General features: G+C 38.5%; 3 protein-coding genes across 5 annotated transcripts in view; 1 reads left to right on the forward strand and 2 right to left on the reverse strand.

Annotated features, from left to right (window-relative positions):
- LOC109969434 (metabotropic glutamate receptor 4-like) overlaps positions 1-13,964 on the reverse strand; it is a 181,772-nt gene extending 167,808 nt beyond the window's left edge. The window contains exon 1 of one of the 2 annotated variants that reach the window (XM_020616515.1): positions 13,274-13,964. The gene's annotated coding sequence lies outside the window, so the exon portion shown is untranslated. Of the gene's footprint in view, positions 1-4,459; positions 5,031-13,273 lie in introns of those variants that run through there. The other variant, XM_020616440.1, reaches the window with a different exon arrangement.
- On the forward strand, positions 12,771-21,587 carry nudt3b (nudix (nucleoside diphosphate linked moiety X)-type motif 3b). 2 transcript variants are annotated; one of them, XM_020616800.1, is made up of 5 exons: positions 12,771-13,074; positions 14,463-14,573; positions 17,077-17,121; positions 17,228-17,312; positions 17,609-21,587. In XM_020616800.1, exons 1-5 carry the CDS (start codon positions 12,976-12,978, stop codon positions 17,803-17,805), a joined length of 537 nt encoding a protein of 178 aa, XP_020472456.1. In that variant the 5' UTR covers positions 12,771-12,975; the 3' UTR covers positions 17,806-21,587. The 2 variants fall into 2 exon arrangements, with proteins under 2 accessions (XP_020472456.1, XP_020472535.1); XM_020616879.1 differs by lacking the exon at positions 12,771-13,074 and adding an exon at positions 14,067-14,150.
- Positions 21,588-22,550: 963 nt separating this feature from the next.
- Positions 22,551-26,985, reverse strand: rps10 (ribosomal protein S10). The gene is made up of 6 exons (XM_020608219.1): positions 26,889-26,985; positions 26,278-26,427; positions 24,769-24,943; positions 24,032-24,109; positions 22,925-22,980; positions 22,551-22,635 (listed from the first exon to the last, which is right to left on the reverse strand). Exons 2-6 carry the CDS (start codon positions 26,425-26,427, stop codon positions 22,594-22,596), a joined length of 501 nt encoding a protein of 166 aa, XP_020463875.1. The 5' UTR covers positions 26,889-26,985; the 3' UTR covers positions 22,551-22,593.
- Positions 26,986-27,778: the final 793 nt, after the last annotated feature.

Genomic DNA, 27,778 nt, shown 5'->3' on the forward strand with positions numbered 1-27,778 from the left:
TTAAAAACAATGCTGAAAAAAAGGCTCATGGTTGAAAGTAATCTCTGACCCACTGTATAGTATGTTGTTTCACAACGGTAACATATCAATAAAACTGCAAGTATATAAAAAACCAATTGGCGAGTGACATCAGTGTTTAAAAACAGCTAAAAACATCCTAAGATGCTCCACTCTAGCTCCACTGGGGGGGAAAAGGCACCATGTCTTCTGTTTGACTAGTTATCCAAATGAATACGAAAAAATATACCACAAACAACAAAATGGCTCCCAGAATGTAAAGTGCATTGGCAATAGCTGCTTTGTGTCAGTTTTATAAGTGCTTTGAATTTTTATTCAGTACAGGTGTGTATTCATTGTATTTTTCAACACTTGTTCATTTTTGACAGGCACACTACCTATATTACAATAGAGGAGTGGAGGATGCAACAAAAAGCAAAACAAGCAGCAGAATTCTGAAGTGTCCTATTTATTTTTCAGAATGCTTCATCCAATTACGACTTGAAATCACAAGATACATGTCAGCTCGTGACTATGGATGTTAGGAAGGGGATGTGAAGGAGGGCCTTCTCTTCCTCTGCTCTGGACACTTAGAACAATTTGCAGAGAACTTAAATCGAACAAATTGGTATCATTAACCACATTTAAGGTCATGGTCAACCCCCTGATGTCTGTTTCATTTTCTAGTAGTCTTTGCAACTCTTGAACCAGTGGGACATTTTTAATGAGATGTGGTGACCCCCTTTTTATGGGACTGTATTGTTATTGTGCGGTTTTGTTGTAGTCAACTGACTGTGATTGCTTATGCTGCCATTTTGTCTAGGTCTCCCTTGTAAAAAAGGTTTGAAATCTCAATGGGGCTTCCTGGTTCAATAAAGAAAAAAACCTAATGGTGATTGACAGTTTGTCAAACAATATGTCCGCAATGTGTATAATCCACTGCAGAGATGTTAAGTGCACTCATTTCACACAGTTAAATTTAAAAATTCATGCTATATGTACAACCAAAAAAAGATTTTGTATTTCCATAAGTGGGGTAAAACTATGGAATAATTTAAGTGCGGACATAAAAAATAGTAATAGAATTGATGAGTTTAAACATAAATATAAAGGTATGTGTCAATCAAGATATATGCAAGAACAGGCTTAATGATTAATTAGATGGAACATTATGGGTGTGGTGTATGAATGTTAACACTTTGTAATAATTCTTTAGTATATTACTTGTGTGGTGTAGAAGAGAATTATTATAAGCACATTGATATTGGATTAGCATTTGTTGGATATGTGTAAAATTATGTGTGTTGACATATCAACTGTCTTTACATGCTTGAAAGAATAAATCAAATCAAATCAAAATCAAATCAAATCAATAATAATGCAAAATGAGGTGTGCCATGTAAGCTAAAGTATTTGAAGATATTATTTCACTCATCACAAACTGCAGGCACAGATTGATTAAACAAATGGACACAGGCATGTAGGGAGTATTAATGGACTTGAGTAAAGGTGAATGTAATTTGATGACAGATTCACAGGGAAGAGGCAAAATGCTCTCGAACCCTAGTGTAAGATAATGTGTATAATCCACTGCAGAGATGTTAAGTGCACTCATTTCACACTCCATTTCACACAGTGCTGCCCTAGGAAGAATCTGTGTGTATGATGACTCAGGAAATGCAAAACATCACTCTTCTGGATTTTTCTGTTGTTGTTTCTCTCCTTTGTTAATAATTTGGAATTATTTCAGCACATTGTTCCAGAATGAATGATATGTTGGGACTTATAATAAGGGCTCTACGTTATATGTGAAATTCATATTCGTCGACAAGTCAGTATTTGGTTGCAAATGACTTCAAAAGATGTATTGCCAACATTAAAATGCTATTTGAAGGTATAATCGTTACCTGTTTTTTTATTCTAAATTTACAACATAAAGCACAAAATTGAAACAGTATAACCTCAAGAGATAATGGTGTCTGTTTATATGTGATATCCTCCTACAAGGACATAACATTTAATTTCCATCTATCAGTTTAAGAGTAGGAAATATTCTCAGTAAGTTTCAGTGGTCCATTATAATATCAAATAAATGGTCCTCATTAACTCCTACTGATGTAATTTATACACATCACTTATCCATTATCTGAAACATCATGGACTGGGATCCATTTAAAAACATTTCTACACAGTATAAACATATGAAATACAAAAATCTGTCCTCAGGGGACAAATCCAATCCTCTTCTAGTAGGATGCTTTCCTAAAAAACTGAAAAATTACCAAATGTAAAAAAGTCATAGATGTTTCTAAATGCACTGAGAGGAAATATTCTATTATGAAATTATTTATTATTATTCTATTATTTGGGTATTTTCCTTTTTTCCCAGATTAACTGGCCTGTTTTTTGTTTTATCCTGCTGTTTTTGTAGTGTAGCCATGTTTCCCCATCTTTGCTATAAGAGTGTTTGGAAAACCTCCTCAGTGAGCAGATGATGTCTGCTGGAAAGAAAACAAACCTGGAACCTACAAACCGTGCACACACTTCCCAATTTCAGCTCAAGCCTTTGTAAAAGAGATCATGTGAAGTCTAGTGGGAATTAGTCATGTTTGTTTATTGCAGGGTTGCTGTTGGATCCATGCAGTAACAACAGAAGAAATCGCACTGCAGATTGGGGAACAACAGAACAGGATCAAGCTTCCCTCCCTCTTGGAATGATTTCAATCACTTTGTTGATTGTGGTTTCCACCAAGTCACTGTGATGTGTTTATTATATGACCCCTTTCGCTGGTGTATCCTCATATATTATTAAGCAGACAATGAGGCAGTACTACAGTACCTCCTCATAGCTACTTACACTAAATATATTAAACAGGACTTAGCAGTAGGCAAGCCAGGGGTCTTCTGCTGAGTCTGCACTTGCTAAACTAACTTGGAGGACAATATAAGTCAGGGGAAGCTTGGAAAAACTTATGAATACACCTTATGAATACACCTTATGAATACACCCGGCACCTCTACCAGGTGGTTCTACCACCTCTCTGCCAGCTACCTCTACACACAAAGTATTCCTTCCAATCTCTCTCAAGCACGCCTTGTAGCTAGAACCAGGTAGGCTCTCAATCACTGCAGTTGTGAAGAACATGCCAACAGGAATAACCCAACATAAGACATAAAATCTATCTTGTGGGAGCTGAGAGACTGGACAGGATTGAATTAAAAGCTTTCTTTTGCTGAGTCAGAGTCTTTACCTAATTACCTACTGATATGAAGAATATTTCCCCCTCTTGGCTGTAAGTTCAGAGATGCAGACAATGGCATATTTGGCTGCAATCATAGCAGCCACCCCAACATGAATTGAAGCTATGAGAGTAAGATAGCACAAAGCTAATCTTTGGCTCTCAAAAGGCCCAAGGGAACAGCTTGAAATGGAAGCAGTATTAATACCATGATTTCTTTGTGTGTCAAGTATATTTGCTTGTTTTATGGACCTTGACTACTACTGTACCTCCAGCCTTGTTTTATATGCCAACAGACAAACAGTGTACATGCAAATTAAGCATAATATACATCCCATCCCTATCAACAAAACAATGGCCTTGAAGTAACAACCATGCATGCCTAAGTAACCTTATTAAAGTTTGCTCTGGGGTACATAGTAACAATCTCACATCAGCAGTTCTACCACCGTCTCCAATCTGACTTCATTTGGCAGGAGCCTGCACATCTGCACAGCACAATGACTGACAATCATGGTTCACACATATTCCCACAACACACGCACTCACAAAACACCACACAAGCAGGGTGCTCCCCTACGTGACTCAACTAGAGGGCTAGAGGGAGACACGAAAAGAGAGAGATAGAGATGAGATAAATCTGGGGGAGCTGGGACCGAAGAAGCGAGTGGTTGCATCCGGTTGTTGCTGTTCAGTCACACTGGCTTGGCTTGTACTGAAGAACAATTTTTTCATGGCTTGGGTTTATCTGTGCTTTTAAAGCTGTGGTTATTATTAGATTTAAAACCCTGTCACTCCACTAATTTGGATACTAATTATTCTTTTATCATGTTTTATCTTTTATCATATTTTGTGAGACTTCAGGTAGCCTCTGCAGCACAGCAAATCACAGAGCTCCGCAAAAAACACTGCCACTTAACACATAAAAACAACAAATGCACCTACAGTTCTGGGCGTTTCACTCCTTGTTATAAGGGATACATCTACTTTTCAAAACTCTAATAAAATATTGATCATGAAATACTTTAAATATAAACAGCATTAACACACAATTTGAAGGAAACGGGTTTTGCATGCATCCCAAGATTTGTGTTAAGCATCCTAGTTGTCAGCATCTTTTCAATACTCCACCTTCAGACTTAAGTACATCTATGTCAGGACATTTTTTAAACGTTTGATTACGGTAGTTGACCCATTTTTGCAGCTCAGGCAGCTTTACTTACCCCTTTCTCCTGCCCACGAAGAACCCTTTTATAAGAAGTGAAACATATCCACAGTAAAATCGTATCTGGTTGGTTGTATCAATATGTGAAAGGAGGATTTTGGCTTTAAAAAAAATCTACATCTAAACAGTGTTCCTGAATTACATCCAAAAGGAGTCCACACGCATTTGGAGGCTGCGTCGATCCACGGAAAAGTGGTGCTGAAAGTCTGAAGTCCCAACTTTAGGCTGTGTGCGAATGGAAAACAAATGACGCGTCTGGTCTGGAGCTGCTCACTAATACAGCTCCCGCGAAGAAAGCGTCGGGTTTTTACGGGATAGTAGAGCGGAGAAGCACATATCCCACACCCGAAGCGAGAGCACTTTCCAGATAATAGTCAGAAGACTATACGCGCCCCGTGCACTGTGATTGATGTTAAATGCATCGCAGCACACCGCCTTTATCAGGGAAGAAATGCACCATCAAGTGAATGGGGGAGAGGGTGTGAATGCCAGATTACAGCATGTAATACCACCAGCTTTGGCACTGTCTGCATAGCCTATAGTCTAAGTGTGACATGCAGCCTTTGCTTCCGTTATCTTAATGTCGATTTGGCCACCTGCTGTCTTGCCTCTCACCACAGACTGTCGCGTTTTATACATCTATGTTCCACTGTGAAGTGATAGACAAGCACAGAAATCACACTGCCTGTCTTCCCTGACAGTAAACCCATGTTTTTAAATTTTAGGACAAGACATGTTATGTCCACTAGATCATTTGGACTGGTAATGTATGATACAGCAATCGTATTTTACCCAGTTAATAATGTCTGATCTAATAATATTCTGTGAAAATTTCAAATGATCTGCAATACATAGAGAGCAATCAATTCATTTTTCGCGGTGACAACATGATACGGCATTATTATGTCAAGTATGACGTTCCACAGACGTTACAGGTGCTGTTACGCAGCCTGTGCAGTATGTTGAGTCTCAAAGCGCTTGGGATGCGGTGCGTAACTATGACGAACGTATCAAGTTCAATCACTGGGTGGGAAAACTCAGTCTAGATGCAAGGTTTGTTGTGTGTGTGTGTGTTTCACTGACTGACAGTAGCCACATTGTGCAACCGAGTATATGAAATCATGTCCAAGGGCATGTCTATACATGTCCAACATTATCCAGCAAAAAAGCGACAAATTAGTTTTAAACCAAGCGTGGAATGTTCTTATTTGAGACTTTTAATGCCACTGATTTGCCCATCTTTTGGCTATTAACCTGCAAAAGTCTGCAAAGTGCGTTGTAGCGACACAAAGAAGTTTCTCATGTATAAGCATAACTGTGGCATCAGTGTATCTGCAGTCCTGGGAGCAGCTCCGTAAATTTTAAATGATGTCCAGTGAAAAACTCGTGGTAATAACTCTGCCATTACTTCCTGTATATGCGCAGCTGCTCCTTGTGCCTTTCTGATCACAAGGCTGAGTGGGGTGTAGAGGCCTTCACGGGTCTGAGTGGGCCACACCTGTGGCGTGCTGGACTCCACCACATCAAGGGTAGGAGGGTGTCTGTGAAGAGATGAGGGAAGGAGGGGGGTGTCCTTGGAGGAGTCTGTGTCATGTCTCTGTGCCTTAGAGGCAGCTGAGGCTCTGAATATTCATCCCCACGTCTGCTGGAGGGAAATTCCAGCTAAACCACTACACTGACTGACAGTCGTGTGAGTGGATCAGATAAGTCATGCAAAGAAAATAAAAATTATAGCACTAACGTGTGCACATTTTTGCCTACATCTCTTTATTACCCCACAAAGCATCAGTGTTCTTCCATCTGTCAGCTCCTTTAACCATGTGTTTTATTTCTGTTTAGCATAATAAGTGAATAATTTAGCTGTGGAGCAAAGATACAAAAGTGATTTCTATCAGACCCATCCCTGCTTTGATTTCTGCTGCAGCACACTGGGAGATGGTCTTCTCGAACCTGTCTGCTTGAAGGATAAAATGTTATGCTGCTGAGCCCCCCATCCCCCTGTGCATGACAAACCCTGGACATTACTTGTTTCAATTAGCTATGGGGCAAAGAGAATTGAGGATATGTTAATTCCAGTCACTAGTGAAAACCCCAGTGAAAAAGAAAAGCCACGGTGGCATAATCGCCTGCCCCCAGACGTCTCTCATTTCATGGATACATTATGGGAATTATTCACAAAATAAATTCTGAGATCAAAATATTATGAGTTTATTAATAGGATTTATTAAAGACCAAAACTCCTGCAGCATTTCTATGATTTTGAGTGATCCTTAGCTTATGACAACCCCGACCTGTTTTTTTTCCCCTGTCCACTCACTCAGGAGCCCTTTTGCCTCTTTTCCCAAGATGTTACTGTAAGAGAATTTAGTCTTAAACAGCTTGCTTCACTAAATAAACAGTGACTAGGTCAGAGCTACTTTAAACATTTTCAACTAAAGAGAAGGGGAAGACATGGAACTCCCTCAGTATCAAATAAATAATAATAATCCCTGGAACCAAATATGACACTTGTGTCTCACATCTTTTCATCAGGGTCTGTGTCATCTAATATTAAACTCTGGGGACGCTGACATTTGATTATATAAAACTGAGCTTATGACTAACACACCCACAAGTTGGAAGGCACAAAGCTGAATCACTTAGTTTGAAGCAATATTTTTACAAAGATGAAAGAGGCCGTCCAGGGCAGACAGATTGGCCATATGCTCCATGATACATTTTTCTGCTTTCTAGTTGTCACAAGTCTAACCTTTGAACTCTAAAAGATTTTTTTATTTAAGAAACTGGGTACAGTGCAAATGATATCCACTGTGCAGAGTGTGCACTAGGAAAAACAAAGTACAGCAACAGAGTGGATTACATTAGTCTTTTCTTATACTTTGAAAGACATTAGTCTTTTCTGGATACTGTAGGACCATGTGACCAAACGAGGTTCAGGGTAGAAAATGTAGAAAAAGATACGCTGTTACACATGGCAGCCTGCAAAAGCCATACATAGCTGTTGATTTTTAGATCAATACTGAACTATTGCTATCGTCTTCCTGTTGTAATAGCGATGATTTCATAGTAGAACAAGCTGCCTAATTTTGTGTTTGTATCAAAGTAGGGCTAATTGTAAATGCCATATGGCATAGAGGTGCAAAAGTTAGTTCTGATCAACAGAAACAACTTTTTCAACACAAAAATCTCCAAAATGTTAGAATTCTAGGTTCTCCAATGTGACAATTAGCTGCTTTTCGTGGTCTTTAAATTATAGTCATTTGAATACTTGATGACATTTCATTAGGTCGGTTGTGCTCAGGGATATCGCAGTATGCATTTTCACTGTTTTCTGATGTATTGTTCAAATGGCGAGTTGAGAAAACAAACTGAAAACAACATTTAGTTCCAGGCCCAAAATGGGCACTAAAATTGCTGCTGATATTGAGCAATAAAAAAAAAATACAGTATTTAGAGTTTGTTATTTATGACAGATATCAGCCCGGCAAGTCTTGTAAATAAGCACAGAAGGATACCAATATGTTGCATTTGGCATTCAGAGTTCTGCTTCAACTATCATGCCAAAAATCACAAAAAGAACAATAAAGTACAGTTTGTGGATGTTAAATGCACCTTTAATCTAAAAATAACCACTTTCTGTGGGTGTCTGCTGGGTAGAGGAGAGGCGTACTCACTCTACTTTTTCTTGTTCAGCCTTATGTGTCTGTTGAATCTCTGGTCATTGTTGCAGGATATTTCACTGTAACATTATGAAATAACATTGAAATATATGGAGGAAAAGCATATTTTTTCAAGGTGTATTTACCTGCATTAACATAAAGTTTGTGCCTTTATAAGCTTGATGGTGTTGTTACCCATGGGGCACAGACAATGTAGGAACACAAAATTGTAGGTGTTTTACTGCTTACGACAGCTTTATTATTCGATTTACATAATCATGACATAATTTGTTTTCATATCTTACAGATGTCATATTCCATAAATACCATGTATCTATGATCTTTTAGGTAATTTAATAAATACATACTGTAACTGTTGAATGTCACATGTGGGTTGGGGTTGGTTGTAAATGGCATGACAGCAGCCCCTGGTGGTAATAACATTTAATTTCTTTAAATGGTTTATCATGTGTGATTGCAACATACCTAAATACTGCAGGCATACAAGCTATATATTGTATGTTGTATCAAAACATAAAATATTGTTTTAAGTGTCAGGCTAATGTACTTCAGTCCATAAATAAAACATAACAGATAAAATTGGTGAGGCATACTTTGGTTGATGAAATACTGATACAATTAGTTAATGATCCTTGTGTTATAAATGTAAATAGATTTCTCCAAATGACAAGAATGATGCTGGGTACCTTACAAAGAAAGGGCAATGTAACTTCAAGCCCAGAAAATCACAACACAGTAAACTGCTTCTCTTACGTGTGAAGCCAAGCACAATCTATTCTGGCCTTGGGCACAACAGCACAATCTCTTGCTTATTTAGTCATTAACACCCATATTTACCTGAAGAAAAAAGACGCTCTAAAGGTTAATGTTGCCAATATTGTTGCAATCTTCGATTAAACAATCCACAGTGGCTGCATAGCCTTTGTTTGTGTGTCATACATCTTCATAGGGACTGCCATATTAAGAGATATAGCACTAGGCCAGTAGCTGAATTTCCCTGCTCATTAACTTTGCCACAGTCGAGTTCTGGTTGTGACTGCTCTATTTCTCTGCTTTTGTCATTTAAAATATGACTGTAAGGACTTATAGTTTATCATCAGTCTCTTAAACTCTATTTTGGTCTAAAGTAAAAAAAAATAAAACAAAACAAAACAAAGAAACCTAAGTCCAACACTGAACTAAGATGTAATTCCTTAATGACTACTAGTGACTTACTGAATCTGCATCATAACTTAACAAATGCCTTAAGACTTTAGTCATGTGTAAATCTGGTGCTAGAAAACACCCATAATTCCACCCAGACAAAAGTAAAGACTAGCATAGCTTTGTAAACAGGAAGTGCACCATTAACAGTGTTTTTATCAAGCATCACGTCAGGTGTGCTAATCATATTCCTTCTTTTACTGGTCACTCTAAACTGGCCCTGTATTAGAGAGCTAGTGTTAGCTCTGCCAGTTAAATCTGTTAGCTAAGCACCAGTTACCCTGACAGTTACCAGGTGTAATTCTCCACTTGGTAAACTCTAATGTTGCAGCTCCCCTAAGTTTGAATTTACAAAGTTGGTGAAACTGGCTTGTGCTCACGGTGTGATCCAGCTTGGAGTGGAAACAAATAAAAATAAAAAATAAACAAAACTGGGTAAGCACAGTAATGTTAAATGGTCATTCATGATCATTAGACCTGCAGTATCATGTTGTGCCATTATAAATCTACTGAACACCATATATCTGACCTAACATACATCTAAAATGTGTTTGTATCCTTCACCCAAGGAAAGAGAACATTCTTGGTGGCTTGACTGGGTCTTATATCTATATTGTTTCTAATTGAGTTCAACTACTTTGGCTGGCCCCACTGGCTTGATAGGCCACTTCATCCTAATACCATGACCTGATCAGCCACCATCTGCTTAGTTAGCCCCACCAATCACCAGCCCCTTTGGAACCAGAAAAAAAATCCACGCATGAATCTTGATCTGTCATATAAAAAGAAAAGTAATGTCAATATAAAGCTGAGTGCTACGTTTGCTCAAAATGCGGCTCCTCGTCTGCTGACAAGTACTCATAAGTGTGACCACATACCCCCTGTTCTGCCTGGCTCCCAATCCCTTTTAAAATTTTAAGTTACTGTTATTTGTTTTTAGGGTTCTTAATGGATTGGCCCCTGCTTACCTCAGTGATCTCCTGCAGTAGCACAAGCCAATGAGATCTCTTAGGTCCTCAAATCAGTTTCTTTTAGACAGAGCATGAGCTGAACAAATGGCTAGGGTGATGGCACTTTTTCCATAATGGCCCCAAAACTGTGTAACAGTTTACCTATTAATATCAGATTTGCAACGGATCTGCTAGTCTTTAAGTCTCTGTTTAAAACACACTTATTTTTCATAGTCTTTGGATCATCTTTTTGCTTTTTATTTATTTATTTTTTTTGTGGCTTATGAAGAGTACTTTGGTCAACAAGTTATTGTTTTTAAAGTGATATATAAATAAATTTTGATGCGATTTGAATTTTGATTCAAGCCCTCTCTACCTGCGCCCACACACCAGCACTGCTCTCTGAAACATGTTGTTTGACTAACATAACTCTCTCTGAAAAATGCCAATATTCAAAGTTCACCTATTATCAAATGATGGAGACATCTCCAAAAATCACCAAGCATGTTAGCCAGTAGGTTTCCTATGGCCTTCAATGAAATCAGTGAATGATTTGGAGTTCATGTCAGCTTTATTTGTATGGTCCAAAAATGATTTTCCTCAGAGAGCTGCAGTTTTTAACAGCCTTTATGGTGTAAAACTATATTATTAAACTACTGTCTCATATAGGGAACAACTACAAAAGAATGCAGAAAACAAGTAAAATCTCAGGAAAGCAACAAAGTAGGGTTGCAATAAGCATTGTATATACAAAGAAGACAGAGGTAGAAGGTATTTAAATATAATAGGGAGCTCCTTATTATCAAATATTTACTATATGGTAAATTTTCTTTTAATAATTCACAAGAATTTTACAACTGAGTAGTACTCCTTTTCATAACCTGGCTCGTGTCTACTGAAAGAATTGAGCGCCCTCTTTTGGACATGGCAGGTACTGTATCCCTGTGTGGGAACCATTCCCCACACTTGCAGGGCAGTAGGTTGCCGTAGCAACTCCAGATAGTAAAAGTGCAACCTCTTGCGAAAAACCTAGAAATAAATATAATAAGGTTTAATTTGGATTGAGATTATACTTAGATTGTACTAAACTTTTATCTTGATTACAAAATCTTGGAGTTAGTCCTATCAACAATCATTTACCCATAACCATTTGCAAAAATGTAATGACATTTATTATAGCTGAAACATTTCTCAGTTAATTAATCAGTTAATTGATTAGTTGATTTACAAAAAAAAATTAATCCACAGCTGATAAAGGGTTTACTGTTCAAGTAATGTTTTAAGGAATATCATGCTCTGATGTGAGCTTCTCCAGTGTGACGATTTGCTGTTTTCTTTGAGTTATAATTGCTAATTGAATCTCATTGGGTTTTGCACTATTGTTCTGATAAAGCAGGGCATTTGAAGATGCCACTTTAAACTCTGGAAAATAATAATGGACATTTTTATCATTATCTGACATTAGACCAATCAGGTAATCCGTTTAGGGCTGCAACTAAGAAATATTTTCATTATTGTTTAATCTCACCAGTATTGTCTCAATTAATCGATCACTTATTTAATCTATAAATGAAAATGCCCATCCTAGTATCTCAGAGACCAAGGTGATATCTGGTTTTGTCCAAATGATAGTCCAAAACCCAAAGATATACAGATACATTTGATATAAATCAGAATATCAGCAGAAATAAGGACCTGAAACTGACTAATTCTTTGTAGTTTCACAGAAAAAAGCAAAGAGGATATAAAGATAAGAGTATTAAAAAAGTGATAACATGACACAAAAAATGAAATACTCAGTAGAATAGATTAATATTCAAAAGCATCATTGTAAGAATTCATTATACTGACATTTTATTTGCTTTTAATGCATTACAATTTTTGCAGATATGGCATTGCATTGGAATTCAAAATTCTTGATCCTGTACATGAGGTAGTTGGTGAATTAGATTGCTCTAATTCAAAATGAGAATGGAATAGTAATAAGATGGAATAAGATGAAGTAAGACAAACATGCTTATGCATTATGCAAATACACTGTAAGTTGTTTACATCATGATCTACTGTAAAATGCTCATGATCCCATATCCCATATCCCAACAGTTCAGAAGCTATTTCTTAAAACCTTACTTCATAGCTAGTGTCATAGCAGGAGTGAACAAGCATACCATTTTAGTTCACACTGTTGGGTCAGATTTGAAGAGTCTGCTGGCGCTGTCCATTACCTGCGGTGCTGAAACTGATGGCTCAACAGTGAATCCTATTTAGCAATTTTGACAGCATACTACACGCAGAAATTTTCAAATTAAGTTGGCATAAATTTAGGAATATATCACCCCCAAACAAGTGGCCTTGGCAGGCTAGTTAGATCCAAAAGTGCCAGTTCCCAGAGCCTGGTGTTGCGTTTTGCCTCTAGCCGTTGCCGCAATTCTTCAACGCCTGGTAGGTCATTTTCTTACGCTCCCCGAGCTATTAAAGGATAAATTACGTCGTGGGCGTAGCGGCTCCTTGTAATGGCGACCGTGCCGTAGATGTGGCTAGGTTTGTGAAAATGAAGCGAAGAAGAAGTTATTTCTTTTAAGTACAACGTCGAGGTTCCCCAGAGGAGGACTTTACGTCTGTAACCATCATCTTTATAAGTGGTAAGCTTAGCTGTACTTTTGAAGTTTTGTGCCCCCGAAATGATGAAGCTCAAGTCAAACCAAACGCGGACGTACGACGGGGATGGCTACAAGAAGCGGGCCGCCTGTCTGTGTTTCAGGAGCGAGACCGAGGAGGAGGTGAGTCCGGTGATGTTGCTGTCTGGCGGGCAAAGCTAACATTAGCAGTCGTAGCTGTTTTCAGTGTCTGTAAATCGATATATTTATCAACACAGCTGTAGTTTTGTGCCAGCTGGAGACGATGACACACTCATTTTGTAGCCTTTCGATATGTCTTCTGAGGTTGTGCATTATACCATATTTTTCAGCTCGTACTTACCGAGTATTATGTAAGCCTCTTAGCCATGTAGATAGCGGCTTCGTGTTCTTATACATAGTCTTACTCGGAGTCGACCTGTTAGCTGCATGCTAGCGTTAGCGTGCTAACTAGCAGTGTTGCTGTGGGCACCCGGCTCTCGGCCAGCGACCACAGCCCATAACATAGGCTGTGATGAGTGGTAACTTTATCATCATGTGCGCTCGGTAGGATAGAAAAAAAAGTTTTGCTTTTAAAGTGGCAGGATAAAATATTTGTCTGCTCGTGTTACAGATATTCCGTCGAGCTAAGTAACTGTTAACTAGTGTTAACTGTGTTCGCACTAATGCAACTGGTATTGCCAGTTAAACATGGGACTGATATGTAGCTATTAGCTGTGCTAGCTTTAGCCAGAAGACTACTCTGGTAGTGGTACCAGGTTGACTTACAGCACTGTGTACTTTGCGTTGTTTACTTTATGACGGTAATAAAATCTGGAGCTGGCACTCGAATTAATGGCAATCTGTCTACCTGTTTACAGATTGCCATTAATTCACAGTTTATCGTGTAGCGTTACTGTTAACGTGTGCCCTAAAGCAAACTAGTCTGCAAAGGGTTATTAGAGATCAGAAGCGATTTGAGAAGCTGATGTTCAGTCACGCACAAAGATGCCCTTGTAGTCCAAACATTTACCAGGGGTGTTGAGGAATTGAGGCTAAACAAATTCCTAATTCTGGTAAAAGTTGAGGCCACATTGTGAATAACATGGGCTGTTATTACAGGAAACACATCAGTATGACCCGTAGTTAACCAGAAAGTTTTATCAGACATTGACCTACCAGATCTGCACACATCTTATCCTCAACAGACTGACACCATGAACTCATCATACTTGTATCAGGTGAAAAATGCAAAAGAGGTGCCTCATACCCTAGTTGTAATAAAATGTATGATAAGATTTCAACCGTACAGTGCGTTAACTGCACTCACAATATCTAGCTTCAGTGTTGATAGTTTTCAGTGTCATGGTTGACAGGTAACTACTGTGTCACATGTTGGGATCTGGCACTTCTTGAATCTATTACTAACACAGATCGCTGCGTATCTTACTCAAGTTCTTGTTAAATGGGAACTCACACCAATGAACAGTATTACCAGATGACGCTAAACCTGACTGTAATTCCTAATCTGTCTTGTATGGGATGCATTACAGGTGCTGCTGGTGAGTAGCAGTCGACATCCTGACAAGTGGATAGTACCTGGAGGGGGAATGGAGCCTGAGGAAGAGCCCAATGTTGCTGCAGCTCGGGAAGTGTGTGAAGAGGTTGGGTCTTTAACAGTCTTTTAAAATCATTATTATATCTAATTTAAGCCTTTATTGTGGGCCCTTGGCAGATAAGCATTACTTTGTAGACTGTGTTACTGGCAGACCTTACTTGATCATTGTACCCAAAACATGGCTGTGAAACATGTCTTTCTAGACTTAGTTCATAGCCAGGAATATTGTTCTAAGAATGGATTTCCACTTGCAGTGTAGCAAATTAGCTTGAGTATAGGCTCACAAGATGTATTGTATTTCAGTTAAATCATGTCTGTATTTAACACTATGCCTAATACCTTGCTCTCAAAAGCTCATTTTGTCGGTGTAGTCATTCTGTGTGCATGGACAGAAAGAGAGAGCCTAGCAACATGTAAGCTGTATCACAGCATCATGTTACAAAGCAGTGTTAAGAGTTCAAAATGAGACTTGAACACTGGCAACCCAGTGATTGCACTGCAGTACTATTCAATCTCACAAATGCAGCAGATGAGGGAAAACGGTTCACTTTCATTGGTTTATATCTTTCAAACATCAGTTTTTATAACAGCAGCATTTCGAAGGACAAATATGACTTTTTTTGTTTGTGTGTTGGGGAGTACAACTAGCAGAATTGTGAAACTCATTGAAAATCAATACCCTGCTTATACAGGGTGGGGCTACTTTTCCGTGGCTCACCCTGTACCATTTAAATCCGTCCTTTAAATCACGTCCCTTCACTGTACATGCTGTTCATTGCTCGGGCATCTTGATCAATGACAGGGCATTGACGACTCTGAATCTCACCCAGTGGTCAACCCGTGGTGGGTCACTGACCATATAAAGCCCATTCTGTGTGTGTGATCCATCCATCACACTGATGGATGCTGATATCATCTGTTTTCCTGTTTGGTAGTGTTGGCAGTTGTAAGATGCTGTGGCTTGCCAGCACATTTCAACAGGGTCATAAGCAATGTCACATCACTACTGAGGATTGTTAAAAGTACTAAAAGGCTGAAGTCATCAACTTTGCAGTGACTTTGAGTGATACTTAATGTATCGCCACGTACTGTGGCTTTCTAAGCCTCTTATTGGACGGTGATGTAACGTAACAGGACATATTCTAATCCTGCCAAGCTTATTCTGATGACCATACAAGCATTGAGTGTTAGGCTTACTGGTTTGGTTGGGGTTTTGCCAGATGAGAGTGAAGACACAGTACTGAGCAGCAGGCCAAAGACTATAAAGGTTACAGTGTAGTCATACACCCTGACCTTGCACCATGAAGACATAACACAACATTGCATAACTTGTAGTGTAGCCTCAATGCTGTATAGCCTCTTCCACGATGATGATGATGATGCCCAGTAGTTTTCATTGATACCAGTGCCTGAGCCGGGAGACATTTTCCATTTCATAAAAACATGCAGGTTGACTTTTGGCCTATTACTTAATCTCTGGCACACCTTTGAGCTTTCTAGCGGTGGGCCTGTTCTTTTCCATATGATCTGAGTGCAAGGGTGGTACAGTGCATGGAGTCAACATTTATTTATAGACTGAAACTGGAACCAGAAGAAGCTGCTAAGATGTCAGCAAGTGGCCTGGCTCTGTATTTAAACTCTACCACCTTTTCACTCTGGGAGTTGAGATCTGCCTTAGAGCTGATTTTTGTTATTTGAATATGTTTAAAAGTGTAAGAGCAACTGAAAGCAAAAAGTTTATTCTTTATTCTATCTTTCATGTTACCCAGCATGTGACAGGGAAGTGGTCAGTATGTCACAGTTGAACAGAACCATTTACATGTGTTTTGCAGCTGTGTAGCTTAGAACCTCAAGGATTTAATCAATTAATGGGTTGATGGAATATTCTTCCACAAGGATTTAGAAAATAGATTTACTGGCCATTACAAACATTTGCTGGTTTCAACTTCTCAAATGCAAGGATTTAGTCATTTTCTCTATTTTATATAATGGTACATTAAATATCTTTTGTTTTGGATTGTTGGTTGGAAAAACATGGCATCTGGGAAATTGTGATGTGGGGCTATGTCTGTCTATTTTCTTTCATTTTGTAGACCAATCAGTTAATTGATTTTCTGAAATAATAACTGTCAGATTCAATGAAAATGAAACTCAGCATTAATATAATAATAATAAATGATACTGTATTTACACCTGTAGTTTGATTTACAGTTAATCGTAAAAATTCAAAACCTGCTTGTGTTGCAGGACATGAATTCAGCTTTTTGGTCAAGCCAAGTCTGAGTTTTTGGTATAATTTTTATGATGCATTATTTTCACTATTTGGCAGCTGCCCGTGAATTGGATGGAGCATTTGGAAGGATTAAAACAATCTTGTGATGTAGTGTAATCCACTTCAACACAAAATGCACCCCCACAGAATAGTTAAACCAACAACTCTCTGAGACAGTCTCATCAGACCAGTTAAATTATGTTGCAGTCTGTTGTTTTTATGGTGCAACTACAGCATGAATTTGCTCACCATTTTATTATTTTTCCTTCATTTACAGGCTGGTGTGAAGGGGACTTTAGGTCGCTTAATTGGCGTATTTGAGGTGAGCTGGCATTCGTTTAACTTTTTCTTGGCTTCAAATGTCACTGTACTGTGCACAGTATGTTTGGGAATGAGAAGTGAAAGTAGGATCATTTCCCCCCCTGCAGAACCAAGAGAGAAAACACAGAACCTACGTCTATGTTCTCATTGTAACAGAGGTGCTAGAGGACTGGGAGGACTCGGTCAACATTGGTAAAGCCCATTTGTTTACTTGTCAAAAATGGGGATCATACGTACAAAGTTCCTCGGCACTCGCCTGCTGTCTATAGCTTTATTTGTCTTTCCCAGGCTGGGATATTGCAGCTCAAGGACTTTACTGCATGTTTGTGGGATTATAATAGCGGCTTTGTTCCCTTGTAGTTTTCACTGTAATGCTCTGTGTACAATCCAGTTAATTAGTCAAAACCCGTTTCTTTCAAACCTTTTCTTTTTTGTATTGTCTCTCACGTCTTAACTTGCTCCACAATGGTGTCTTCTTTTGTCAACAGGAAGAAAAAGGGAATGGTTTAAAATAGACGATGCCATACAAGTGTTGCAGTGTCACAAGCCTGTGCAGGCCACCTACTTCGAGGCTCTCCAGGAGAGTTGCCTGACCAGTAACGGAACACCTTTGGTGGCCACAATAGGCGGGGAACTCTCCCCTACCTACAGCATCAATCAGAGCTCTGTCTCGGGTATCAGATAACTAAAACCATGGCTGACATCCCCAGAAGCTTTCGCCACCACTCGCGCTCTTTACTTGTGTCATTTCTCTTCTCTTTCTCTACTCTTCTTTCTTTTGTCTCAATAACATGGTTTGCCTTGCCAACACCTTTGTGTCAGAGCTGTGGCACAGACTTGATGACAAGTATTGGATGAATACTTTGTAAATGTAAATGTAATTTTTGACCCCTCTTTTTTCTTTTTACTGACAACTGCATGAAACGTCCCCTTGTCCCCGCATTCTCTTTCCTTAATGCGCCCTTTGCGTGGTGTTTATTGAATGCAAGAACTACTTTTTACTGTTGTAATGTAAAAGTGTGTATACTTAGTGCTTAAGCTGAAGGCTTTTAATGTGTCCTCCATTTTCAGTTATTTTTCTGTGAATGAATGTGCTCATTATTGTACCCCCTCCCTTCTTATAAGGAGAGGAAGTCTCGTCGTATTTGAATGAACGAATTGTGGGAAGTGACTTGTCTTGCATGAGCACTGTTGCATTGTGTCTCACTTGCTCGAGTGACTACAACAGACTTGTAGTAAGGTTTATGGATTCTCTTCATTTAGCTCCTTACTGTGTTTGTTGAACTCTCTATAACCAGAAAGATACGGCCCCTCAGTAATCTTTAAATTTCAAGTATCAGCTGTATTTCTCTCTTATTTGGCAAGCAAGCCAAGCACTACAGGTTTCATTCTTAGAGCATATTTATTGCACAGAGGGTGAAAGAATGTCAGCATCCAATGTAAAATGAACCACCTTTCTCCTCGGTGTCTTTACCTCCTTTTAATCCCTTTTGTTTTCTTTTTTTAAAATGCTTTCTTGTGACTGACTACAGAGTCTTCCTCCGCATATTGAGAGGGTAGAAGTAATAGATTTCAAAATCGTGGACTTATCATTTCAAAATGCAGCACATATCACTTAAATTATTAAAACCAATTTCTATATTTTACTCCTCACATTCAGTTTGGTTAAAAGCAGTTGTTTACATTGTGTGTAACATAGCACAGGTGACTTTGTGGGCACTTTTCATTATGGTCATGATTTTTTTTTTTTTTTTAACCCTTACTTTGTTGGTATTTAATCTGCATCCCCAAAAACACTCAAAACACCTGCTTGAAAGTAATGGAATCTACAATGCTGTCTTTGGCAAGATGCAGAACAAACAAGCCTTGTACAGTTTGAGACCTCATTTTTAACATGTAAAATGCTTTTGGATACTAGTATTTGTTTTTGTTTTTCTCTCTAACTTCTGGCAATAGTCTCATTAGCTGAGCTGTGTCACTTGGCCTCTGTGGAGTGAGGCAGCTGGCTCGATACTGTGAAACTGGAGGCGCTGTAGATAGCATGTAAGAGGTTTTTATTGTAAATTGTTTATTTCTGTATAGATCAATGGTGAGACTACAAATGACAAATCACCTCTTGTGCATCTGAGTGCTGCATGTCATTTAAACTGAGGCTGGAAGAACTGAACTCATAGCATTGGCTTTGGAGCTGTTAGGGATTTTCTCTTGAGATGGCACAGAGAACATCTGAGGTTAAGGAACAAGGAATGTGACTGTGATTGTAGCTAAGAGTGAAGAGTATTAATAATCCTTTAAAATAAATTTGTAACAGTAAGAGATTATTATGTGCCCCCCACCCGATCCTTTGGGATCTATTAAATGAAGTACAACTGCGGTTTCCAAACCACTGCTTAGTTTAACAATTAGGTCTCAAGTCCTTTTGAAGATAGCAGCTGTTCCACCAGTCCCAGTGTATTTTCTCATTGAGTTTTATTTTTTTAAATCTCAAACATCATACTGTGGTTTTCTGTCTATAGCAGAAAGACGCTCTAAACACAGCAGTAACATTATTACCTTTTTAGTAATATGGCTAACTTGTTGGTGAACAGCTACCCAGCGGTATTAATGTTCACTTGAGTCATGTTTCTGGCCACGTACTGAATCCAAGTTCAATATTCAATCTCTTTTTTTTAGGTCTGTTTTGATTTCGAACAACCCCTGGATGAAATAGCTTACTCTTGAGTTGATGAAACTTTGTCTGTCTGCTACTGTGTACAAGGTCAATTGAGTTTATAACTTCTGTGCAGCTGCTTGCTGTGGCCAAAAACTATGCTTGTGAGAGTAAACAGTAAAGTTGCAGGCTGGAAACCCAAAACGGGAAGCTGCAAGATGCTTAATCGCTCCAAACGGCTAAGGGAATGCTCAGCTGATTCATCACTGAGAGCAACCCTGTCCACATGCAGGTTATTTAAATGGTTAAAAATACTGATTATAGCTATTTTTAATTTTAAAAATGTATTTACTCCTAAGAAAAGGTAAACTTTTGAGTAAGAAATCAAACTATTTCGTCAGCACTCAAACACAGCTCTGATTAAGTTTTTGATTGTGTGTCTGAGGCTAAAGTAAAAGGGGCTGTAGCTGCTGAATGCATTTCTTTTGGTTAAAATGAGGTACACCGAATTTACTGTTCAGCAAAGTAGCAGATACCCATTTATCATTGAATATGGGCAGAAGACTCTGGTATCATGATGAGAAATGGCTCTTTGGAAATTGAGAAGTTACATTGACAACTGGAAGCTAGTGGAACAAAGCTAACGTACAAAAGGGGCAGGATAGGTTTTTACGTTAACAGCAGTGGGTATCAGTTAGTGGTCAGTCTTCCTTTTGTCTCTTCACTCGTTCATCATTGAAGGGGCCATCACTGTCCCAGCAAATCAAGCTTCAGACAAACTAGGAATTCTGATGGTTCGCTGACTGCCTGTACAGGTGTAGGGCGTCTCAAGTCTCCACAACGGTCTGAGACTTTGAACTGGCTTTTACTGCTGTATATCAGAAAGGTGTTGTGGCCAAAGTCTTCTGATGCCCTACCTGACATGTCATGAGATTAATTATTGATCAGACATTTTAACAGTCATCAAGATGTGCTACTGGGGGGGGGGGGACCTAATCCTAATTGACATAATTCACTCGTTTGGATGTGGGTGACAGGTACTGTCAAAATGAATGTGAGGAGGATGTCCACAAATTAACAGCCAGTGACTTATTAATGACCACTTGTTCTTTATCCAGTTTGTTTTTTCTTTAATCTGTTGTGTTATGGACAAGCTGTCTTGTATATAGCTAACACAGCACCCTTCTAGCCAGAGGATGCACTTTGGGCATAAAGTAAAAGTATTGTTTTTTTTGTTTGTTTGTTTTTTAACAACTCCATTGTCACACAAGTAGTGAGTCAGGCTGGAGTTCAATAGGTATCTATGAAGTAAATGCCTCCATGTAGCTGGAGTTATGTGGGGTTGAGATGGAGTAAACACGTCTACCTTTTCTTCCTGGAGATTTCTGCTGTTGTAATTGGCTCTTCTGTAAAAACATCGAAGCTTCTAAACTTGGGCAAAACAGAGGATGGATTATTGAAAGAACAATCTTGTGGTCAAACCTAAAATATTAATACAACAAATGAGGATTGTAACATTCACTTTCCTTTAGCAAGAGGATCTGACCATTTTATCAAATGAATGACTTTAAAAAATTATGTAAAGTGAAAATGTCCCCTAAATACTTGCAACTGAATAACAAGCGAGACACATGTGCACTTGCAGCCATTGACCTCAGCCTTGAAGATGCATACTCATAATTGTGTTCTCTAAGGTATATGTGTCACTGGAATTTTCTTCTTTTGTCATTTGGGACTGTGGAATAAAACCAGTGCGAGAAGACTGAAGATTGTAATATAAATGTGCCAACAAATAAACACCAGTATTTCACATTCAGGATCGTGTCTGTGTTTGTAGTACTGCTTTAGTACATACTACATAATATTCTATGTAAAAGAGACTGACTTGAGGATTATAGTTAGATTTCTGTAAACTACTGTTTTACCACCTTTTCTTTTCATGTACCAGGTTCTAAATATAATACATTAGCACTCAGTCATAATTGTCTTCAAGCAGTTACTACAGGTAATTATTTTCTCAATCTATTGATCAGTCAGAAAATATTTAAAGTTGCCTGCTATAATTTCCCAAAGCCAACAATGATTCAGGTTTCATTTCATTTCCTGACGAATGCACACAAAATAATCAGTTTACAATCTTACATGACTGTGAAAAGCAGCAGATTATCAAATCTGTCATTGATGTTTGGTGGCACAAGTGCAATTTCACTTAGGTATATTTTACTTCATACTAACAGCAAGACAATATACTACTACGAGGTTTACAATACAGTATATATTGTAGTATATAACGTATATAAATATAACAAGTCCCATAAACCTATTTTTAAATGAAGACATTTTAGAAGTGACAACAGTAAAAGCAGGTATAAACAATAGCTAAACTACATTTATCTGCTTTGGTTTCAGGGGCCCAGTATTTTGTGTACTGCCATGGCTTCCTTGGTATCTGAGCCACTGTTAGTATTTGTACCCCTTGTGTTTTTCCCACTACAAGTCAAAATATCTGCTGGACCTCCTTCCCAAATACAGTCAGTTTCACTAGTTTCCAGTGAATCACTAGATCCTGCATCAAATCTGTACCTGTCCTCCTTTTGCCACCTTTATAATGATCAGGAATATGACAAACATGATCCTGTTTTAAACCTGGTTACTGCCATCTTGAATTGTGCTTAATCAGCTCAGCATGAAAAGATATATCCTACAAAAACTAGTAGTTCCCTTTTAAATTCATCAGCCACAAACAATCTCCATTGATAAAGAACACTGAGATGAACAAATTGTATTTTTATGTCTTTATTGTACAGAAAGAGATAGTGACATTTACTGAGGCTGCTGTCCTCTGCCGCGTCCGAAGCCACCCCTCTGCAACACAGAGGTTTTGTCAGTGCACCAGCCAAACCAAGTTCAACAGAAGAATCCAGTTTTACAGCTGCACTACACAAACTAAATGCTGCTTCCTGACAAACACTGATATAGAAGTGCAGCCACAAGCAAACAATGTTACAGGCAGGAATGTGGAGCATTCCTTGTATAATTGCTGTAGAAAACATCGCTCTTAACAGATAAACATCATTCAAGACCAAAATGTGCTTTTGCTGCCAATATAAAATTGTTCAAAAATACCCCCATAAACAAAAGGAAGAGTACTTACAAACTGGAACTCTGTGGCGGCTCCAGCCCCGGCCTCTGCTTTCTTGTCAGCACCAGCTGAAGGAGGTGTGAACGAACAAGTCAGTCAATAACCTTCATAAATCTCACTCTGAAACACATTTGTCTCCATAAACTAGCAAAATAAAAAGGCTTTTACACAAACACAGTTACGTTTATGTTTGAGAGAGAAGTCACCTACATTATCACCTACCTCTACATTAAGAGGCAAGTTTTGTTTTGTTTTTTACTCTATCATTTTAAAACTTAAAAGTAATACATTGGTTATTGGTCAATTCAATGACTTTACATATTTATAAAAAAAAAAAAAATCAGGGCTGCAACCAGCTATTTTTATGATGAATGCAGATTAAATTTGCTCAACTCCACAGAACAGGCGATGTCTTAAAATGTCTCGTCTGACTACAAAACCCACAAGCTACTTAGTTAAATGTCAGTATGACAAACAGCAGCAGTTAATCCTGCAGTGTTCAATGACTTTGCTTGAAAAATGAAACAATGATGAAAACTTCACTTTTTGTGGATTGACTGTTTCAGCTGTAATTAAAGCTATGATTTATACGGTTGTTTCCTAAAAAAAAAAACAAAAAAACATGTGTACTATCAACTTGTTTTGACAACACTGTGTTTTTCATACTTTATTCTCTAAAATTATATTGCTGTTTTATCTTAATCTAAAACTAAACCTCCATAGGTAAAGTCACTATTTCTACCTCCCCTTAAGACTGGTTGTGTGCAAAATCACTTCCTGTGTTTGCCTTGTTGTAGTTGTGTCCAAAAGCTGAGTCAAATACACTACTTTCTGCTAACAATCCCACAATGCAACACTTTGCATTTTATTGGTGGATAAGAATTACTGTTGAGTAAGTTAAGAGCTTTAGCGTTGATGCAAAATGACGATGATTAGTGAATGTCCAAAATCTCAATGTACTGTTCACTACTGAGTGAATTGTTGAGTGTACATGATATAAGGAACAGTGAATGAGGCAGTATTTTGGACATGGCCTATGTGTGTCCCATTTTAACTATTAACACAGAGGACCACATAAATGGAGATAAGGGTCACCAGTGTTGCTGTCGGTATACTTACGGGGTGCAGCAGATCGCCTGTAGGCATCTCTGTCAGCCTCCCCACGGTTAAGACGGGCAGGCCTCTCTCCTTCCATTCCTGCAGGAAGAAAAAAGAAAAGACTCAGCTACAGGTCATTGGTGGTTAACGGTTATGCTGCTGCAGAAAAGGATGGAATAAGAGGAAATGCACTGATGACTGGTTTTAATACTGACGGGCCTTACTAAACATGTATAGTAAACAGAGTAACAGTATAACCATTTATCGCCTTTATGTGCAGATTATTTAAGACAAAGGGAGAAACATCATCCCTGAACAGACTGATGTGACCAACAGCTGCCTTTATGTGTTCAGATCAGAGAATAAAACTCAAAGCTGAAAGTCTGTTTCCTTTATCATGCAATGCAGTTTGGTTTAACAACTGTTTAAACAACTTGATAAAAAGAAAATATATATACAGGCATGAATTATAAGGGAGGACCATCATCTGACTTTTGTCATGTTTCTCAAGTCCCAGCCCTTCCTACTAAATCAGCAGAAATCCTATTAATTGTGACTGATTGGTGTCTGGATTTGCATTTCTATAATTCTACACTGCAGTTAAAATATCTTAAAACTACTACACAGCTGGAAATCAACTATCAGAGCTTCTCAACTCACAACACTGAGCCATGTGGTTTTGTCAGATTGTCTATTGACAATCAATAGACAATTTAAAGTCCTCTGAGACAAAAAAAAACTAAAAACAGAGGGCTTACCCTTGGGCCTGGGCCTTGCGGTCTCTGGGCGGGTCTGGCGACGCAGGGTGGCGGGCACGATCTCAGGGGGAAGGTGGAGGAAGTCTCTCAGATACTGGATACCTTCATTGGTGAGGTACCAGTAAAAGTGACGCCAGGCAAATTGCTCCTTGACATACCCACAGGACTTCAAGGACTGGGGGACAAAAGTCAAGTCACTATGAGTGGTGCCACGATGAAGTACACTTTTAACTTGTTCCATTTCATCCCATTGTACTTAAGCTTAATGTACTTTGTCCATTACTTGTAATTTAAATCCATAGTCTGTTGTATATTGTACATTACTTTACACATCTTACCATAAATATCAGTATATTAATACTGACTGTTCATACTGTAGATACTGCGCACTCTGCACTGCTGTTATTGCACTTCTGGTTAGATGCTAAATTGTATTTCGTTGCCTTGTACTTGTGCATGTCTAATGACAATAAAGTTGAATCTAATTTAATACCTACTCACACAAGCTGCATGACTCAGACAAGTTTCTCATTAACAAAGAATATTGGGGAGCCTACTTGAATTTTACTCCAATGCCATTATAAAGAACACAACATTAGATTCAAAAGACACGGCTCTCCCTGTACAATGATAAACCCTGACCCACACTGTTGCTTGATCATCATCAGTTTTTTGTCTGGTCCCCATCAAAAACACATGACATACTGTATTTACAGTAAATCCTACTGAATCTTTCAGGCCTTGCCAACATTAAATTCACTCGTTTGTGTTGTTACAGATGTAAACGGTCTAACTGTTGTTCGACTATACATTTTTCTCCCTAGTCCTGTGTGCGCTACAATGAAGTATCAATACCCCCTTGATAAGGATCAGGTGGGCCATGGAAAAGTAGCCCGCCTCCAATACCAGTGCCATGGGCAATATTGGGTACATGGGCTATTTTTCCGTGGCCCACCCTGCACATTAAAAGAACTTAATCCACCTGTGTGCAGATGTGTGTTAAATTCAAAATGCAGGCAAAGGTGACAACCTTCTGTAGGGATCAATCTCCAGAGTATCAATACTACAGATACAATGCCTTCTATTGAGTAACATTTGTGCCTTTGTTGCTGTTGTTTTGATATCAAATAATTTAAATTTGATGGTAATAAACAGAATCAGTCTACTGACCATGCTTTCGATTCATAAATCATGCCATACTTCTCTTCCTTACATAGTAATACAAAAGCTGCCCAACCCAAATTTTCTTAACCTGCTGATCTTGCAAGTGCAACAAACCGTGCACAACACTTCCACATACCCATGTCTTCTCTTAACCAAGTCTTCATACATATTACTGGTACAAACAACTTGATATCAATACCGCCCGTTTCTAGAGGCCATTATTTACTGCTTATGTGCCACTAGAATAGACAGGAGAGACTATATGGCTTGATTTTCGCTATGTGCTTGTCAAAATATGAACTTTTACAACCACTAGTGATCTGTCTTCATCTTCCAGTTTCTCACCTGCATCGCTTTCATCACATGAAGGTTGGGGACATTCTTGTCAGCAAGCTCGGGATGCTTGGCCAGGTGGACATCTTTCTTGGCCACCATGACTCCCTCCTTGAAGAGGAGCTCATAGATAGCAATGCGATTCTTCTTGGGCATCAGCATCTGTGGTAATCGAAAAGTCACGAATCAATTTCCGCCAGTACAGACAGATTATAACAGGTCCCACTACCACGGCATGCTAACTAAATAGCCCGTTAGCCTGCTTGGCTACATCCGAAGAATTAACTCAAAGCAGCTGAAAAGCTACCGACTAAAGCTTTATTAAGTCAATACACAATGAATATTTTCTACTATTCACACCATTAACCAGTCTTATTTATAAATATGTACTTTGACGAAAACGACCTACGTTAGCAGAGAAAAATGGCACACATACATCAACAGAGCCGGCGTTACTTCCCCACTTTTAAGTTTAATATCCATTATGGTAAAACCCTTAAGGCTAAAATACGTTCATGTATCAGACTGTAACATTTACAGCAATCGAACATTAAATATTTCTGTTGTATGGACAGCAAGATGTTGAAGATATATTTAGATTATTTCGCCAAATCTGTCTTTACCTTTCCACTTGTTAAGGGACCGGAGCCGGAAGGAACGGCTGTCGTTGAACGGGAGGGTTTATCCTTCCGCCACGACCTGTCGGGAAAGTAGCGCCGCCTGCTGGTGCGGAGAGGAAATCCAGCTCAGTGAATGTACTGTAGGCTTAATCGGAAATCTACGGTATACTGGTTTTTACACTCTTAGTTATTTTTGAAGCGAAAAGAATAAATACAACGTAAAAAATAGCCTTTCTTTTGCTACATTTTAAAGCCTATTTTATGATGAATAGTGTAGGCTATAATTTCAATAATATTTTAAGGTCATAAAATAAAAATTAACAATGCATTCAGTTAAGAAAAGGCCAGTTTTTAAGTTCTATTTGCTGCAAGAACTTATTTTCACAAATCAACAAAATATGAAGATGATAAAGAAGCTAAGTGTAATGGTACACCACTGATTTTGAACATTTCTTTAGCAAGTTGTGGAGAAAGTATTCAGATCCATGTAAAAGTACTAATAACACACAGAATATGTTATTTCAACCACATTTGTCGCGTCTTGAGAGTTCCAATTAGGTAAAGATATGAAAGCGTAAAGGCATTTGGAAAAATGGCACCTGACTGTTGTTGTATAGGCAATTATATATTAGGTTATTATTACTTATGCATTAATATGTAAGCAGCATTTAATTATTGGTTGAGGTGGAGCTAGTTTTGGTTTACATGCAGTAGGCCTAAGGCTCCAACTAATGACGTTTATCAGTGTGGATTCATTTGATGATTATTTTCTCTGATTGTTTACTTTGTAAAACTTCAAAAATGCACATGGGAATTACTCGGAACCCAAAATGAAAATTCTTGTTTTGTCAACTAGTAGTTTTGTCATTGTATTTATGCCTGCTAATAATGAA

This window comes from Monopterus albus, unplaced genomic scaffold (genome assembly GCF_001952655.1).
Source record: "Monopterus albus unplaced genomic scaffold, M_albus_1.0 scaffold1.1, whole genome shotgun sequence".
Taxonomy (NCBI): Eukaryota; Metazoa; Chordata; class Actinopteri; order Synbranchiformes; family Synbranchidae; genus Monopterus; species Monopterus albus.